Raw genomic sequence first — 17,798 nt, 5'->3', positions numbered from 1 at the left:
CATGCACTGAAATCCCAGAATGGAAAGTGGCGATATCCCATTGCGTGAGGTGGTTGCCGGAAGTTGCCAGTGGACCTGCAGTTGAAATGGAGCAAGAGTCAGTCAATTGCGAAGCTGACGGAGAACCGTATCCATATGCACTGTCGGTGGGTTCAAATTGCTACCTACGTTCATTTGGCTCCGTCTCATTTGCTGCAAGCACTGACATCACTGTTTCAACAAGACATTATGTACTACGAGGCATTAGCACACAATGGACTCTAGTACCTCGTAACTGGATATCATCGATTTATTATTTCAATCCCCGGGCTAGGCTCCTTCTGAAAGGGTAGTAGTGCAACAGAAAAAGCGCCCAAAATCATCGGTAACCCATCGTCATTAAACGTCCTCAAATTCGACGTCTTCGTCACTCTCGCCGTCATCCGGCACCTCTACCTTGACCCTCTTAGCCGGCAACTCCTCCGCGTCAGCAGAGGGCTCCACCTTGGGGATTGGCGTGGTGTTGCCCACTGGTGTAACATCCTCAAAAGCGTCCTCTTCTTCCTCGTCGTCGTCCGAACCCTCCTCCTCGAGTGCCCTCGCGGCCTCAGCTGCCTGCTCAGCCTTGAGTCTAGCGAAGTAGTCATCCAGCTCCGCGTGCTCTTGGTTATCCCCGGATTTGGCTACGGCATCCTTGCTGTCCACCTCCTCGACCTTGGTTGCGGGTGTTGGGCCCGCCTCCGCAGAGAATGATTCGCCAGTGACAGTACTGTTGGACATCCAGGAAGGCAGTGCGTTCTGCTGCGCAATTTTCTCCTTGCGCGCTTTCTCTGCTGCCTTCTCGGCTTCTGAAGGGCCATCCGTTGTGGAAATGCTGACCGACATGGACTTGGGGCCGACGTTATCCAGACCCTTGACTGCTGTTGGTTGCAGAGATGAGACCGGGATGGTTGTGACCGTTTGGTAGCTCGCGTCTCGGACGACAGGCAGGGCCTTGCTGATGGCAATATCGAACGTGTTGTCGGGGACCACCATCTCGTCGATACGGGGCAGTAGCTCAGTGATGAACTTGAACTGGTTATTGAGTCGCGTGGACTGCTCGTGGCCGGTCGAATTGCGCTCGAGATCGTGGGTGAGCGGCGAGCTGCATCGGTGACAGACGAAGCCATTTGGGCCGACATTGTCCAAAACCTCCATTTGGGTCCATTCTGCCTTGCATCGTCCGCAGAAATATTCCTTCCGTTCGCTTGCGGGAACAGTAGTCCCTTGGATTTGTTTGTCGACGGTGTACACGCGCCATTTGATAGCGTCAATGGTCTGACGGTAGTCGATATAGTAGTAGGTGCGATTCACCGGGCGCGGTTTCGCCTCTGGGTTCTTCGGGTCCTCGCGATATTCCAGTCTCGTGTACCTGAAGTGCGCCCAGCATCAGCTTCAAGCGGAGGCCACGAGAGGAAAATTGCGAGCATACACAGCAAGGAAGCGATCCTCTCTCAATTTCCCACATGCCTTGTGAAGGTCCTTTGTATTCGTAGCCATCAGGTAGGCCAGGTCATCGTCTCGCAGCCTGTTGCCGCAGTCGGTTAGCCAAGTTGCGAAAGAATCGCGAAAAAGGTGGCAAGCGCGCTTACGCAGAGTGAATGATCAGCGCGTCTATGATAAGAATGTGCCGCGTCTCGTAGAACGCGCGCATCACCGATTTGACGAGCGTCTTCGCGAGATCCAATGGTTGCGCCATTGCTGGCGTTGGCGATATGGGTTGGTTGAAGAATCGGAGGCGAAGCAGGCGTTAGGCAGAAGAAAAAGCCGGGCAAGTTCAATATGGATGTACGAACTGTAGGTACCGCAAGAGCTGGGCTGTCGGCAGGCACGTCCTTTTAGCGGGGGTGGGGCCGCTAAGGCAGGTGTCAAGCGGAAGTAGGCCATCCCTGACACCTCAGTTTTCAACTTCCACCTTCCCGAGGAACGTTGGCAAAACCCAAGGAATGAAGATTTGAGAGTGGGCTTTAATGGGAGATATCGTCCAAACAGTTCGGGGACGCAATTTCGGGACTGTCTCCTCCCAGTTATGATGCGGCCAAGAGGGTGGCGCTTTGCTTGAAATTTCCTTGCAGCCAACCATCGCCTGGTTTGAGGTGGCTTGAACAGTTCAGCCAGCCTCGAGGTCATACTCAACGAGAATTTGGATTATATGGTGCGCGCCTCCATGGATAGAGGACAACGGCTGGAGAGCCTTAAAAGGCGATATGCGATCAACCAGACGGAAGATGGCTTCACGGAGAATATTAAGAGAAACGGATATGGCACAAGAACGGCTCATCAATAACGTGAATGGAAGACTCCACCGGCCATATTACAGTCCAGAACTCCTTCGCAGGCTCGCCAAAACGTAGCGTTGCCGCAACCATCTCTGGTATCGTTTTGGGTGGAAATCACCTACTCCGCCCAAAACCCATCTGCCAAAAAGCTAAGCATGCAGAGCTGGTATCGTAACTCGTCTCTACCTCCCTCTTCCACGCTCAGATCCTAAGCCTATACCCTCCTAGGTCATCCCGTTTATTTACGCCCCTCCACCCATGTAGCCTCCTAACTCAAGCGTATTTTCGAAGCTGTGTCATTGTCAGTATGCAGTCGGCTAAGGCGGAGGTCGGTGCTTGAGACTTACATCCAGAGTGAGTGCTCTCGAGCTGTTTACTTCCTGGTCCCGGTAAACACCAACCAAACTCTCACTGTCTTGGAACAAGCCAGTCTTGAGACTGATGACAATGAATTGCATGCCTGGCCCCGCGTGTTCCCGGATGTACTTCTTGATCTTGTCGACATTGGCGTTATCCAGCGCAGCGTCAACCTCGTCGAGAACGAAGAAGGGACTGGGTTGATAGCTGTGGATGGCGAACAGAAGAGCCAGAGCCGCCATGGTCTTCTCGCCTCCGGAGAGATGCTCCATGTCTCGGAAACGCTTGAGAGGCGGCATGGCGTGATACTTGATTCCGGATAGGTAGGGCGTATCTGTGTCCTCCTCAATATCGAGGTATGCCTGACCTCCGAGCGGGTACGCTTCTGAGCGGGTGAGGTCCTTGTAGACGTGGGAGATTTGCTCCGCGATATGCGTGAACGCCTTGTTGAAGAGTTCGTACCGCTGAGCCTTGACATGATTAAACGCATCGCGGGCCGCCTTAAGGGCCGCTCTGGAATCTTCGAACTCTTTCTCCGTGTTCTTCAACCTCGTTTCGACGCTCTCTAGCCTCTCAATGGCCCTCATATTGGGGTTGAGCTTCTCCAGTTCCGAGGTGATTGACGCAATTTTGTCTTGTAATCTCTCCTCGACACCAGGATCATCCGACTGGACCACTTGTTAGCAATATTCCTCGGCTGTGTGACAAATGGGCGTCCTTACGTTTTTCAACTCTTCATCTAGGCCATCGTAGTCAACCTCGATGCCGTGGTTTTCGAGGGCGGCATTCATCATCTCTTCGTCGTCCTCGTCGTCGACGTCCATGGCATCAGCGTCTTGACGCAACAAATTGTCCTCGTTTGGCAAGTTATCGAGCGATCCTTCCTGTAGAGGAACTTGGATTTGCTCCAATTTGCACCGCCTCAGCAACGCAAACTTGCCGGCACTATTCTTCTGTACCACCGTTTCCAACGCGTTGATCTCCTTCTGCCTGGCGTCGATCTCTTTACTTCGCTTTTGGACCTCGGCCTTGGCATGTGCCACCTTCTGGCTCTTCTCTTCCAGTATGGCTTGCTTCTCTTCTAATGTCTCGCGGAGCGCATCAAGCTCATCCGACACCTCGTGGCTGGCATCTTCAATGTCGGACTTTTCTCGCTGATAAGTCTGGAGATCGCGCTCCGACGCCTTCAAGGTTTCCTGCAGTTTCTTCAGCCGCTGGTCCAGGGTGTTGTAAACGTCGCGCGCCCAGTGCAGTTGACTCTGGTACTTGGACTTTTGCACTTCAAACTTGGCACGCTCCTCATCAGCCTCTCGTTGCAGGTCTCTGTGCTCCGATTCATAGGCACGAATGTCGCTGAATCCCAGCCTCCTGCAAAAGTCGGAGAACACTTCGTCTTCCACGCGAGCAATCGCATCGGAGAACTCCTTGACAGTACGCTTCGTCGCGTCAAGCTCTGCAGTCTTCTCCTCGTATTTGGGCTCGAGCTCATCCAGCTGCCTACTCTCGTGGTCCGCCTCTCTCTTCTTACTCTCGTAGTTCTTTACCAAATGCGCCAGCTCGTTTTTGGCGGCGTTTAGGCGGGGCTCAAGGCCGTGAATCTCGATCTGGAGAGACTCCTCAGCAGGGCCACGGCGGCCAGACTTTGGGAGCTTCTCAATTTCCTCCTTGTACTTGGCTGCCATCTTCTTAAGCCCCTCAAGATCGGCACTATCGAAGCGCCGCTTTCCACCCTTCTGCTCGGGGCCGCGGCCACCAGTCATCATACCAGTCTTGTGAATGACTAAACCATCCAGAGTGACGGTCTTGACAGGGATGCGCTTCTCATATGAGATGAGCTTGGCAATCTTTTCGCTGTCACATACCACTGAGCTCCCGCAGGCATACGCCATAGCGCGTTCGTAGGCGGGGTCGAAGTCGATGGTGTCGATGGTCAAACGGGCTCCCGAAATACCCTTGATAGCCGAGTTCACAGCGTTGACCTTGATGTTGTCGAGCGGGATAAAAGTCATCGGCGGGAAGCGCTGATCCTTGAGGTATTGAACACATTCATGACCAGTCTTCTCGGTGTCGACAATGACCGATTCGTAGTCCCGACCCAGCGCGGTGCTGACTGCCTCGTCGTACTTCTTCTGTTTGGGTTTGCAGAGATCGCCGACTCGGCCCTTGACGCCGGGATACAGCCGCTTCAGGTTGTTCACCATCTCCCTCATTCTGGTTTCGCGGTCGTTCTGGCGCCGGCCGTCATCGGCTTCGCGGAGTTGCTTGGCGACTTGTTCGAGCTTCTCTTCCAATTCGGTTCGTCTCTGACTGGTTCTTATGCGTTCGGACTGCATCTGATTGAATTGCTTCTTCTTGGTGTCGATCTCCTGGGACAGCGACTTTATATTGCTCTCCGTAGCAGATTTGCGTTCGCCAATGGTCTCCAGCTCTCCCTCATACTTTTCCAGAGTGGCCGAGATGGTGTCGACCTTGCCCTTGAGGGTGTTGACCGTGACCTCGTCCGTCTTCTGCTGGCGGACAAGGTTATCGAGCTTCGACTGGTTGGCAGCGGTTCGCGTGATGACCTGGGTACGGAGATTGTTGTACTCTTTGCGGTCCGCGTCGCTGAGCTCTTTGCCCGTCTTCTTCATGCGCTCCTTATGCTGCTGTTCGAAGTGCTGCTGGGCTTTTTCGAGTTTCTTGAGTCGGGCTTCGTCTTCCTTGATCAACTCAGCCTGCTTATCGCGGTCCTTGCGGATCGGGTCTACACGTAAGCGAGTCGACTCAAGGCCACGGGTACGATCCTCGATCTTCGCATCAATCGGGATGAGCTTGTGCTCCAACTCGTCGAACTCGCGCTTCTTCGCGTTGATGGCCTTCTCAACCCCGTGGACCTCCTTTGCGGCGGCAGACTGTTCTTTCTGAGCAGCCTCAAGCTTTCGCCTGAAGGACTCGACATTGCGCTGGAACTCTTGAAGGTTTTCCTGGTGTTCGTGAATCTTCTCGGTAGAATCATCCATGCCGCGTTGGAAGTGGTAGAGCTTCCAGAGCGCATGTTTGACGATGGCCTCATCTCTCTCCTCCGTCTTCTTCTGGAAATTATCGGCTTCCTTCTTCTGCTCCTGATATTGCTTGATCTCAGAGTTGATGCCGCGTCTCCTGTGGAGCTGGAAACTTTGGTTCTCGGCGGCCTGCTCAGCCTCCGTCTGTAGTTTCTCATACTCGGCCTTGTACTCCAAGCTCCCGGAAATTTGTTCAATCAGCCTCGTCAGGTCTTGCGGTGACTGGGCAGCGATGGCTTCGACGTCTCCCTGGAAAACCAGAAAATTCCTGGCCTTGATGAGAATGTTCTCGGCCTCGAGGGCCTCGTTGTACTGCTGGGCGGTGACGACGCGATCGTTGATGCGGTATTCGCTGGATCCCTGATTCGTAATGGAACGCTTCCATTTTTGCTCGTCACCAGCATCGTCCTCGTACACGGCCATAACCCACGCGGTCTTGGGGTCCGTCCGGGAAGCCTTCTGCGACAAGTCGTCTCCGTCACCGTTGGCGTAGCCATTTGTTTGGCCGTTGGCCTCGGCAGAACCGTCATCGTTGATCTTGGAAGTTTTCAGAACGCGACCGCGGTAAACCAGATCCTTCAAGTGGGCTGATCGAAGGTGTGATGACTTAATACCCAGGACGAAGGATATGGCATCCATGCTAGCGATAGTCGTTAGTTGTCGTGTCGATGACGAGATGCGACGGAGACGTACGAGTTTGACTTGCCGGATCCATTGGGACCGATGATGGAAGTGAAGTAAGAGTCGCCGAAAAGTAGGACGTGGTGGCCCTTGTAAGACTTGAAGTCTAGTGATGGATGTCAGCGCGACTGAGGCGAGAGACGTTGGGGTGAGGAGGATGGCGCACTAAACAGCTCAAGACGAATGAGCTTTCCCATTTTGCAGAGGAGGTGTCGCGGAGTACGCGACGGCAAGTGATGTGTGTCCTGGTTCTCAGGTGCGCTGAAGTCGGGGTTCGTCGCAAACGCGAGTTGTCGTCGCGCGGAGGAGAAAACGGTCGAAGAAAATCGGTAATGGAGGGACAGGCGCCTCGGCTGGCGTGGTGTTGTGGGTGGTCGACAAAGATCTAGTAGAGTATCAAGGGCCTCCAGCTGGCCGGGCGCATTGCGAGAGGCACTCGAGGAGTCGAATATGTGTTGCGTCTGACGACGAAGACGTGCAGACCTGAATTTCCCCACGCGCGTCGGGGTCGGGTGCTGGACGCGACGGGACACTGGACGGACAACTGCGGGCCACACTGAGGCTGACCGAATGCGCGCCTACCTTAGGTAGGACGAGAGCTCGAGCCACACAATTAGCGGCGAGTGGATTAAAGATCACGTGATGGCGACTCCCACTACTGTAAGGTGCCCTTACACTTGCCTAGGTATCTTGAGTGAGATTGTCTCCTAGGTACCAGGTAGATGTCTCGACATCATGGATCGTACACAATCTCTCTACCTTAGCTCGCCTTTGCTAGCCTTATCAGATTAACTTCATGCTGAGTCAACTTCAGGTTTGGCTCAAAGACCTTTCTTACTACCTCACGGTGCAGAACTGCTCGGACGAGCAAAGCGATGCTTGGACTGGCTTGGACTGTAACGGCGAGCGTGACTTAGTCATCCGGTAGCCATACAAGTGATGTTGTACGAGGACCTCAAGGCAGTGGATGAAAAGCATTGATTCCAAGAGTGTCATTGTTGAGTTAGGCCCGCTACCCTCGGTCTGAAAAGGCCAAAAGGACGTAAGAAGCCTAGGGACCTCTGTTGTCCACTTGCGCCTGGGTATCTTCAGGTTGTGTTGCATTATTTTGGTCTGGATTTCGCTCAACGATCTCTCAACCAACCAGGAGTCCAGCCACAACCACCTGCACAAATAACGGGCCAGCCGTCAATGCACTGAGGACAGAGTAGATGGGGCACGTTGACCTTCTGACTCTCTCTCATCCTGGTTCTGAATACTCATCTGCATCTGAGGTCTAAAGCAGGGGATCTTAAGACGTAAAACGAATAATTGTTTACAGGGAAAAAAATGAAGAAAAAAAAAGGTTCGAGAATTGAAGAATGGCCTGGTTACCTACCTACCTACCCTTAGGTAGTACTTGCGAATGTTATCGCCAGAATGCGGTGGATACCTCTACATTACCTAAGTTACGGTAACCTGGTAAGGTAAGGTACCTAGTGTAGATAGGTACCCCCGATAAGCTGTGGCAGGCACGCTGAGCCAAGCTGCTGTCTTGTGACGTATCCAAGGTCCCCAGAGTGACCACCCTTGTCTCGAGAACATATTCCAGCTCCAGGAAGGTACCTACCTACCTACGTGCCTGCCTGCCCTTCGCGAGCGGTCAAGATCCAACACGTGTAATTCATCGCCTCACCTCAACGTGTTCTAGACTTTCGCCCATCTCTGGACTGCTTGCATCACAAGCCCACCTCCAAAACCAGTACTAGTCACGCCGCCCAATCGTCTCGACTGTGGCCGACAGCATAGTCCGACCCAGCGCCAACCCTGATCGCTTTAACTTGTCTTCCTGCATCAATCCGGCAGAACACAACACCAGACGAACAACTAGCCCTACTACCACCTACTCCCCCGCTCCTCTTTCCGCCACGCGTGAGTGAACCAAGGTTCAAAATAGCTTCATTACATTGAGAAAAACATCCTGCGTATTGACTCCCAGGCCTGCTCAAGGTGCGTTTAATCTCATCGCGCCCGAGTGCTTCCTCCCTCCCCTTGTGGTCTAGATACTTCCCCCGCCAGCCTGTCTTTTGTGTCATCAGAAATTGTACTCACACCTCCCAAGTGCCTCAGATACTCCATAGAACGGCCTGGTAGAAGTCGACTGCTCCATCTAGACTTGGACACGGCTGAGATGACCGAACCAAACCCGGCAGAAATGCCCAGCGCAAAGAGCGATGAAATCCAGACCGATAGCGAGACGGCGTTCACTCCCGATCAGACCGAAGCCCAGTCAACCATCAGCTCCTCTCCGCCCGATCACGATGGCCTTCACACGCCCACCCTGGGCCCCATTCACTCGGGAAGCCCCAAACTATCGAGGAATCCTTCCTTCTCAGGCAGCAGCTCATACCAAGAAGACTGGGATGCCTTCCCGCCTCTCGATCGCCTGACCATGCTCGACATTCTCGACAACTTCGCCCTGCCACAACAGCTCGAGAAGTTACAGAAGGGTATATCCGCACAAACCCAAAAGGTCCGAAAGTCGCGGGATGCTTTCAAGAACAGGAGCCAGCACGCGCGAGAGCGCATGGTCGAGGAATGGAGGCGACGCGTACCCACTGCCGAGGAACAGCTCGAGAGGTACAGGAAGCGCATGCGCGTAAGCGTCGATAAGCTCGGCAAGCAGTGGAATGATACCAGAGTTGTGACCCTCAGAGAAAAGGTGTCTTTTATCTGTGGAGTCATGAACATTTTCGTCAGCGGTCTCCTCATCGGAGGGTACCCCGAATACTTTCACCTGTGGTATACCGTCCAGCTCTTGTATTTCATGCCCATCCGGTACTTCACCTACCATCGTCGTGGCTACCACTACTTCCTGGCCGACCTCTGCTATTTCGTCAACTTTCTTCTCATGCTCAGCATCTGGGGGTTTCCCAACTCGAAACGGCTCTTCCTGGCTGTTTATTGCTTGGCTTTCGGCAATAATGCTGTTGCCATCATCATGTGGAGGAACTCGCTTGTCTTCCACAGCTTCGACAAAGTCACGTCGTTGTTCATCCACATCATGCCATGCGCGACACTCCATTGCATCGTACATTTGTGGTCCGAGGAAATGCAGGCCAAACGTTTCCCTGCCGTGTGGACAATCAAGCACTCTCCGGCCGGCTCACCGACTGCATACGGCAACGTGGTGTCCATGCTGGCGTGGAGCTCGATCCCCTACGCGGTCTGGCAGTTGTCCTACTATTTCTTCATCACGGTTCGACGTCGGGAGAAGATTGCGGCAGGAAGGCCCACGTCCTTTACTTGGCTGCGAAAATCCTACTCAAAAGCCTGGATTGGCAAGATCGTCCTGTCGCTTCCGGACCCCTTGCAAGAGACGGCTTTCATGCTGATTCAGTACTCGTATGCAGTGCTGACCATGCTTCCCTGCCCCATTTGGTTCATGAGCAGGTACGCGTCGGTAGGCTTCCTGATGGTAGTCTTCACATGGAGCGTCTACAACGGTGCCACCTATTACATTGACGTCTTTGGAACCCGGTTCCAGAAGGAGTTGGAGTCGTTAAGGGCTGAGGTGAAGCAATGGCAAAATACGCCGGAGATGGCTGGTCACTCGCCGCTGATCACGCCCAACCCGGACGGTACTGGACCGAGTGAGCTTCAACTGTCGCCCGGTAACGACTCGGCGGAAGAAGGCAATCTTGACTCGGCCCTCAAGCACGAGAACGCGGTAGTCCGAGAGAGTGTCAGGGCCGGCGGGCCTGGTGTGGACAAAATACCGATGTTGAGCGAGGAGCTCTCGGCTGAGGCAGCGGCAAGTGGTGTTGACGGAGGTGCCAGAGACGTGGCCAGGGAGAGGAAGGCGATTCCCGCGGGACGTTGAGCATTTCTTTACGTTCCAGATGATTACGGCACGCTATGGGGGTTCTCTAAGCCGGCTCGCAACGATGTCATGGATGCTTTTTTTCTTCCCCTTTTTTCTTTTCGTTCTTTTCGTGAAGGAATTGCTGTGAGTACGGAGTAACGGGGCTGAAGTTCTTCAAATATCGGATACCCGCAGCTTCGTTAAAAGATCAGGGAGTGTGATGCGGGCTTTTGTCAATGAGCAAACTTTTCGAATCTGCGCCGTCTCTCTCGGTGCTTGAGATGTCCCATGGTACGCTGACGGATGGACCTAGCCTCCGATTCCAGAATGAGCATGATATGTTAATTCTTCGCTTGAGCAGAGGTCGATATGATACAAGCCATATCCCCTCAGCCGACATGGCAATAGATACTGTTTACGATTGAGCGTATAATTTCCCGCTCCCGTCTGGGACCGGTCGTCTCGGCGCGTCGCATGCCGGGCATGCGTTCCCTCGTTCCCTTCCATGAGTTCGTTGGGCTAGAAAAAGCCCAATGAAAGGTCCCCTCAAAACAGCAACAATAAAACCTAATCCTTCCCGTCGTGACGCCGTTTCCATGCACATAACACAGCCGATAGCAGGGTATTCCGTCCTCCCATCAACATCCCAATCCCATAAAAAACAAGTTCGAGTGCTCGCTCCGTTTCCCCGTGTCCCTGCCCGAGTGGTATTAATCCCCCACGCGATATAAAGGGAGATGATATCATGATATGTGCCAACGTCAACCGAGCAGCGGCAGCAGCCGCGTGCTGGTGGTCATACCTTCTACCGGATGATACCCCAGTCGGCAAGTCGTCCTCCATCGCTATCCTCGCGGGCCCCCGGGCGTCGGCCAAAGACGTTCCAGAACCTGAGTGTTTCATCGCCGGCGCCAGTCACGACGACTCGCCCGTCCGGGCTCATAGCCAGGTACAACACGCGATAGGTGTGACCAGTTAGGCTGACTACTTGCGTCATGGACGGGTATTTCCACACGACAATCTGGTTCTGGCTATACCCATGAGTCGATACAATTTCGTTGGAGTTTTTGGACCAGGCGATGTTGCAGACTTGGCTCCCCGTGTCAACCTCGTTGATGACCGAGCCGCGCAGGGTGTCGTGAAAGATGATCCTGCGGTCGGCCGTTCCGCCGCCTGAAGCCAAAAGCCCTCTTTGATGTGGCGACCAGGCAATTGCCTTGACCGCGGCAGTATGATCTGAGAACTTCCAGAGCGGCGTATCTGAAAGCTTATCCCAGACCATCAATTTGTTGTCGTTACCACCGCTGGCCAATTGTCCATCCTCACAATTCCACCTCAGACCACAGACCTCCTGTTTGTGGCCTACGAGCTTCCGCAACCACTGATCAGGGGCGCGGACGTCTCGGTGGTAGATGAGACGGTCCCGTGACCCCGAGGTCAATATGTGGGTGTTCCACGCCAATGAGCCCACTCTTGCGGTGTGGCCCGTCATTGTCCTCAGTCGTCTCGTCTTCTCGGCATCCCAGATCTGAACCAAGCCCTTGCCGGTGCCGATGGCGATATGCGTTCCCTTCTGGATCCATGACACGCTGGTCACAGTGTCGTCCTCGAGCGTGCACAGCTTGTTGACTCGACTTGTCTGTGCATTCCACATGTAGACGCTAGACCCAAGGCCAACTCCAAGCACGTTGGCACTACCCCAGTCCACCAGATTGAGATAGAAGTCGTCTGCCAAGTCCGGAGCATCCAGAACCTTGTAGGGCACTTTGCTGACCGCACGAGGCTGTCGCCGTGGACTCAGCAGCATTTGTTGGCTGTTGAAGCGTACCGGAGAGAGGCTGTAGATCTCGGAGCGGGTGTCCAGGTTTGGGCCGTGGCGGCTCTGTGGCGTTCTTGACGGCGTGAGATGGCCCGCATTGCTTAGTTGCCGCGGCGACATGTACGAGAACAGGTTCTTGTGGGGAGTTGACGGCGTCAGAGTTGACGGGAGAGAAGGGGCAGAAGGATTGTTTGGAGGCGTGCGTGACCTCGTATCATTATGAGCACTGACAGAATGCGAAGCGGTGGAGAGAGAGTGCTCTGGGGAGAGGGTAGGCGGTGTCGCCTGGGGTATTGAGCCTTCAAATAGCTCGGCACGAAGCAACGTCGAGAACGTGCGATTTGCTTCCTCGGCTGGCGAGAGTTAGGTACGACGGTCTCGCATCGGTTGGGCCGCATTTGACTTACTCTTTTGAAAGTGAAGCTCGCCATGCGGGGTGCGCTTCTTTTGCTTCGACGGCGTCGCTGGCGAGCCATCCTCGTGCAGTAGACTAAAACTTGCTTGGAGATCTTGGCCAGAACGTGTGGGAATAAACCTAGAATTTCACACCTTAGCGACGCTTCCCGCGACATTCGATGGTTCACAACACGCACCTGTCACCATTTATCCTCTGGCGCTTCCTGTGCGGGCTGGCGCCAGGCGTGCTCTCCCGTTGAGATCGGTGGTGGATCTCTCGAAGCAAGGCATGATCAACGGCATCGGCGTCGAAGGTGCTGGCGCGAGATGGTTCGCTGGGTCGCCTTGCATGTTGCAACTTCCGTTGATTCGCATTTTCTAAATGTTGGCGGCTCTCAAGGTGACCTCGATCTGAGGGGGGAGGCGGCGTTGCGAAGCGAGCGGGAGTTGCGGTCGCGGAATTGGCGGAGTCGGCTACTGGTCTCTTGGTGGAAGGTGCGGCAGCGACGAGTGGTGATGGGTCTCCGGGAAGCGTCATGTTCAGTTGCAGATTGGAAGCTGGCGACAATGTTTGCTGCCGACCAGAGAAGGGGTTGAGGTGTGGTAGAGGTTGAGGTCGAGGTCGAGGTCGAGGAGCAGCGAAGCGGCTGGGAGACGATGGTCGGAGAAGATGGCGGGGGGCCGAGCCAGCAGCTGTGCGGGCGGACGGCGTCGCGGTCGCAAGTCGGCGAGCAAGAGAACCGGCAATGCGGTGGATAGTGAAGCTTCTGTCGTGATATATGGCGCAAACGAGGGTAAGTTCGTCGGTGGGCTGGTCGTTCAGACGGTTGGCGTTGGCAAACGAATCATCCACCTTATCCCTGACGGCGGCTCAACTTGGTATCAATCGCACCTCATGCTTTTCCCGCCACAGGGTCGGTCGCAAGAGCTCAAGCGTCGTCGACAATGCGAAGACGGAATATAATGCTGCGGTATTCGGAATTAAAAATATGCCGGGAAAAGGAGAGGAAGGTATCGTCATGCAAATGGTGGCCGTCAGAATTGTGTGCACGAATGCGAGTTGGGGATGTTCTGGTCTGGTCTGGTCAGGGACCAAAGTTGCAAGTTGGAGGTCGCAGGCGGCGGCGGCGGCAGCGCAGCAGCAGCAGCAGCAGCAGCAGACAGACCGGAGGGATAGGTGAGGAAAGGCGGCGCTCAGTGAGGTGAGGTGAGGTGAGGTGAGGTCGGGTGGGTTGGACCGGGAGAGTCGCGGGTAGCAAGGAGCGCTAACCCGATTTGGTGGATGGCGTTGGCGGCAGAGCAACAACAGAACAGCGCCAGGGGCCAGGGCTGGGTGCCTACCAGAGGGGCTGGGAGGGACCGCTGAAAGGTGCTCGCCGTCGCAGTATTGGTCTCCGGGGCGGGCATCCATCCCTTGTATTGGGCCACTGGCCACTTCGGACGCGACCTTGTAGTGGCAGTCATCCGTCCTTAATCCGACCGGGGACAACAACAATACCTACTAGCTACCTACCTTACCTACGAGGGCGGGAAACAATAATAAACAACCCGACACGAGTCACCAAAGAGGCCCGACATCGACAGGTCTCGTTTCGTGAACGGGGACGGGAACGGGACATGGGACGCGATGATAACTTGCTTTTTTTTTTTTTTTTTTTTCATTCAAGATTTGAAGATAACCTGGGTAGGTGAGCCACAAAGTACAGAGACTCACGATCTCAGGTAGGTTGTTCAGGTAAAAATACGCGACTTGTTATGGATAGGTAGCTCCGGGTTGACCTGACATCCAATAGCTTCCAGGTCATCTATCCTATTTCCATCTGCGGCTCCGTGATCTTCAACTCGGCCGGCCTGCTCCTCTCAGTTGCCAAGGAACATGGCACTTTTTCTATCCAACAGCTACCCCGCCTACTCCGTCCATCTCGCCTTTTCTCTCCTCCCCTTACATTCTCGTAAAGCACTCTATTCCTTACCCTGGGAGCTCTAAGAATCTAGAGGCATACTGAACCTTTTTCGCAATTTGTGTGTTTATGCCCTCGTCTCATGTCCCATGTCAACTTCTCGTCCTCAACGTGGCATGTCTCCTCTTTTCGATCTACATCATCGTTCCGGGTTGTTGTCTCTTGAATCGATTACGGACACTGGGACCGAGTTGCGGTCGCGAGTTGGCGGTGACTGACAGGACAGGATATCCTTGAGTACCGGGTACACAAAGATGCGAACACCTTGCCTTGTTCCGTACCGCCTGTCAGGTCAGCGTGCCCTAAGGTGAAGAAGACGAGTACGTCGCGACCAAGCGGTGTGTGTGAGTGAGTGAGTGAGTGTGTTTGTGTGTTTGTGTGTGTTCCACGGTCGCGGTATCAGGCAGGGTGAGCGTGTCTCGTGATGCCGCGCTGAATTCCAGTTTGGCTGCCCTCCCTGGCGCGGATTTCTGAGGGGGCTGGAAAAGGCGACGGGTTGTTTGTTTTTGTTGACAGGCGGCCTAGCCCAGGGGTCTGTCTGGCGTCAACCTAAACACGCCCGGAAAAGGCGACGGGAGGAAACATCATCGCGCTGACGTGACGGGACGGGCGAGATCAGCCCCTGAGCCATATAGCGCAGTTGGACCCCGAAATGCCTCCCCTCCCGTCCAGTGTCCCTCGTTCAGGGGCCCCAGCCACCTGCCGTTACAGCTGGCGGGGAGGATTGAGGTAGGTAGGAACCTAGGCACCTCACCACCAGGGCCTCACTGGAATGTTTTCTGTGCTTCTAGGTTCTCTCATAAAGAATGCGGCCATTATGGAACGCATTCTATTCTTCCAATCTCTAGGTACCTTGACTTGAGCAAGAAAATCATGCGCATTACTCTGATTGACCAAGATAAAATGGCTTATGAATGGCGACTTCATATTCTGTTAAGGTGCCTACAGGTCAAGGTATTGAATGCGCACCTTGTTCGACTGTCACCGCGGATACGTCATTCGAAAATGAGAATTACCTGAGGCACCATATAGCATATCCGTACCCCTAGATCTGAGGCGTGCAGTAGATATCGGGATTTCATTATGGCCGAGGTGGGTAAGGCCCGGCCGGGCAGGCACGACGGGACCTGACTCTCGCGACGCGTCAGACGCGTAAAGTAGGTACCTTTTGAACTTCACGTATCGGAGCCACCTGTCTTCGTCTTCCTTCCTGTCAGACCCAATAGTCACGAAATCATCCAACCACAACAACCTTCCAATATCGCTTGCTCTCCCATGATTGGTCCTCTTACCCGCCTAAGAAATCCGATGAGCTCTCAGCCAATCAATCACCAAGCACACCATCGACCAGCATACAAATAACCTTGCAGTCATGACTCGCTGCCATGCAAGGTACCGATCCCACTCATCCGGAGAGAACCCCTCCGTTGCCGACAATCATCCCAAAAGAATGAGCTGTGAGCGTCTTGATCGAACCGAATTGTCGGAATTGAGTCCCGTTCCCAGTTGACCAAAAAGTAACTTGGGTAAGTAGGTAGCGAATACCTACTCCCGGCTCCGACTCCGACTCGACTACGACTCCATGCTAAATCGGCACAAAAGAGGTTTGAGCCTCATGACATTCATCCCGAGCTTGCTTCGAAAGAACTGAGAGTCAACGAGATCGTTTTAGTATCCTACCGCCGCATCGACACCAACCACGACAAGACTCCGTGTGGACTATGAATGACACAAGCCCACGACGTTTCCCGATTTTTGCTGAGACGCTGACAGTGCCGCCGCTAAAGTTCCCATCCACAAAGCCTTTTCGCCTGCCACGCCGTCACCGACACGAGCCACACTCCGACTTGTCGCGTGGAAGTCATACTTCGCCCGTTCCCCATCTGGCCGCGTGTGGTTCAGCCAAGTTGCTTGTTCGCACATCGCCTTCAAGACACCGATTCGCCGCGGCGAAGGGGGGGCGCTATCTGCTGCGCGAAGTGGTAGCCCTGCCGTCAACAAAGCCTGCAGATGTCAGCTGTGTAACCACTCGTCACTACGTCTAGCAGAGATTGACAGCCGCGTGCCAGGCGGTTACACCGAGAAAAGACTCCTGGTGGAAGCCAACGAGAGATCGCAATACCGGCATGCCGATTGAGACATGGCCCTGTCGTCGGTCTCGACCACCATCAGGCACATAAGCATGTCGAGCTCGCCCCTTTATTCATATTTGAAAGTAAGAATCATCCGACCGCCGATTTGAGCTTTCGATCGCAGCTCCGGGGATCGAAGGAGCACGGCCTATCGACCTTTCTTTCGTCTTGCCTCGCTAGGCCGAGCTCATGGAATCAGTACCGAACATTTGGCCAACGACATGACGCGCAGGTCGATTTGGAAATGGCCCCAAGTTTAGCCCCGTCTGCCAGATGCCACCTGGGCACTCCTTAGTCCGAGAGCGCCCCCGTTTGCCCCGATTAGGATGCTGGACGTGGTCCGGGGGTCGGCTGCGGTGGGGCCGACTCCGAATCAGTCCAAGGCTGACAACCACCCCACATCCTTCAACCACGTCCGAGGGGCGTTGGCTGGAGCACTACGGTATTGTGACGACCAACATCCCCGTTATGGCATGGCACGGACGACATTGCTGCTCATTTTTTCTTTGATTGCTGCAATAGCCGGGCTAGTAGACCAAAAAATTCTGGCAATATTTCCTCTCGTACTGCCGGCGACTGACTTGCCGTCGCGTTGTATCGGAGACGGCATCACCACCATCGCCGTTGCTGCTCACAATCGCCGTGTAGCTTACCTTAGCTGACTATTGGGGTCCGAGTGGTAATTCACGATGGCACAGGGGGCTGTCCTTCGCAGCACGTTTCTGGACTCTATGCGCATCTCTGCTACTCTGCCTCTCCATGGAGCGGCTCATGCTAGGAAGACTGGTCATGCTTCCCCGTCAAGCCCGTCTTAGTCCTAGCCGCACATCTTTGCATATCGTTCTCGAATCCGGCTTGGTCAAGGAGCTCAGAGTCACTGGCTCTCTTTTCAGGGCATCAATCATGCTGAAAGATCCCCCCAACGCATCCTCGATTGCCGACTCCGCCTTGCTCCTGGTCCTCTCGTACCGTCCCACAACGTCTCAGGGTATCCTGGCATCGGCGACCCGTTGCTGACCAGATGATAGACGACGGCCCGTAAACCTCAAGCTAACGCACAAGGGCCGTGCTAGGTATGTTCGTAGCTATCAGACAAACTATCAGACTAGTCCCAACCCGTCGCCGGTGTCGAGAGTTGCCAGTAACTGGGACAAAGGCTAACTCGACAGCCAGACGCTGTCCCCTTTCAGCCATGGAAAATACCCGTCGCAACCACAGAGGGCGACACCGGAGGACTAGGTAGTTGGCGATCGACGTGCTCGGCCGGAAG

At 54.5% G+C, this 17,798-nt stretch overlaps 4 protein-coding genes across 4 annotated transcripts; 1 reads left to right on the top strand and 3 right to left on the bottom strand.

Annotated features, from left to right (window-relative positions):
• Positions 1-378: 378 nt before the first annotated feature.
• Positions 379-1,717, bottom strand: CkaCkLH20_11746 (transcription initiation factor iie subunit alpha; the record flags this gene model as incomplete). The annotated part of the gene is made up of 3 exons (XM_038894460.1): positions 379-1,390; positions 1,451-1,546; positions 1,611-1,717. 3 exons carry the CDS (start codon positions 1,715-1,717, stop codon positions 379-381), a joined length of 1,215 nt encoding a protein of 404 aa, XP_038740308.1.
• An 897-nt stretch (positions 1,718-2,614) lies between these two features.
• Positions 2,615-6,573, bottom strand: CkaCkLH20_11745 (RecF/RecN/SMC N terminal domain-containing protein; the record flags this gene model as incomplete). Its single annotated transcript, XM_038894459.1, has 4 exons — positions 2,615-3,322; positions 3,377-6,335; positions 6,389-6,482; positions 6,543-6,573. 4 exons carry the CDS (start codon positions 6,571-6,573, stop codon positions 2,615-2,617), a joined length of 3,792 nt encoding a protein of 1,263 aa, XP_038740307.1.
• Positions 6,574-8,570: 1,997 nt separating this feature from the next.
• Positions 8,571-10,238, top strand: CkaCkLH20_11744 (F-box protein; the record flags this gene model as incomplete). The annotated part of the gene is made up of 1 exon (XM_038894458.1): positions 8,571-10,238. The coding sequence occupies one exon, from the start codon at positions 8,571-8,573 to the stop codon at positions 10,236-10,238; it is 1,668 nt and encodes a 555-aa protein (XP_038740306.1).
• A 787-nt stretch (positions 10,239-11,025) lies between these two features.
• On the bottom strand, positions 11,026-13,182 carry CkaCkLH20_11743 (uncharacterized protein; the record flags this gene model as incomplete). Its single annotated transcript, XM_038894457.1, has 4 exons — positions 11,026-12,392; positions 12,447-12,574; positions 12,633-12,957; positions 13,002-13,182. The coding sequence occupies 4 exons, from the start codon at positions 13,180-13,182 to the stop codon at positions 11,026-11,028; spliced, it is 2,001 nt and encodes a 666-aa protein (XP_038740305.1).
• Positions 13,183-17,798: the final 4,616 nt, after the last annotated feature.

This window comes from Colletotrichum karsti, assembly GCF_011947395.1.
Source record: "Colletotrichum karsti strain CkLH20 chromosome Unknown Scaffold50, whole genome shotgun sequence".
NCBI classification, from domain to species: Eukaryota; Fungi; Ascomycota; class Sordariomycetes; order Glomerellales; family Glomerellaceae; genus Colletotrichum; species Colletotrichum karsti.
The sequence above is the reverse complement of the archived record's forward strand: the minus strand, read 5'-3'. Positions and strand labels throughout refer to the sequence as shown.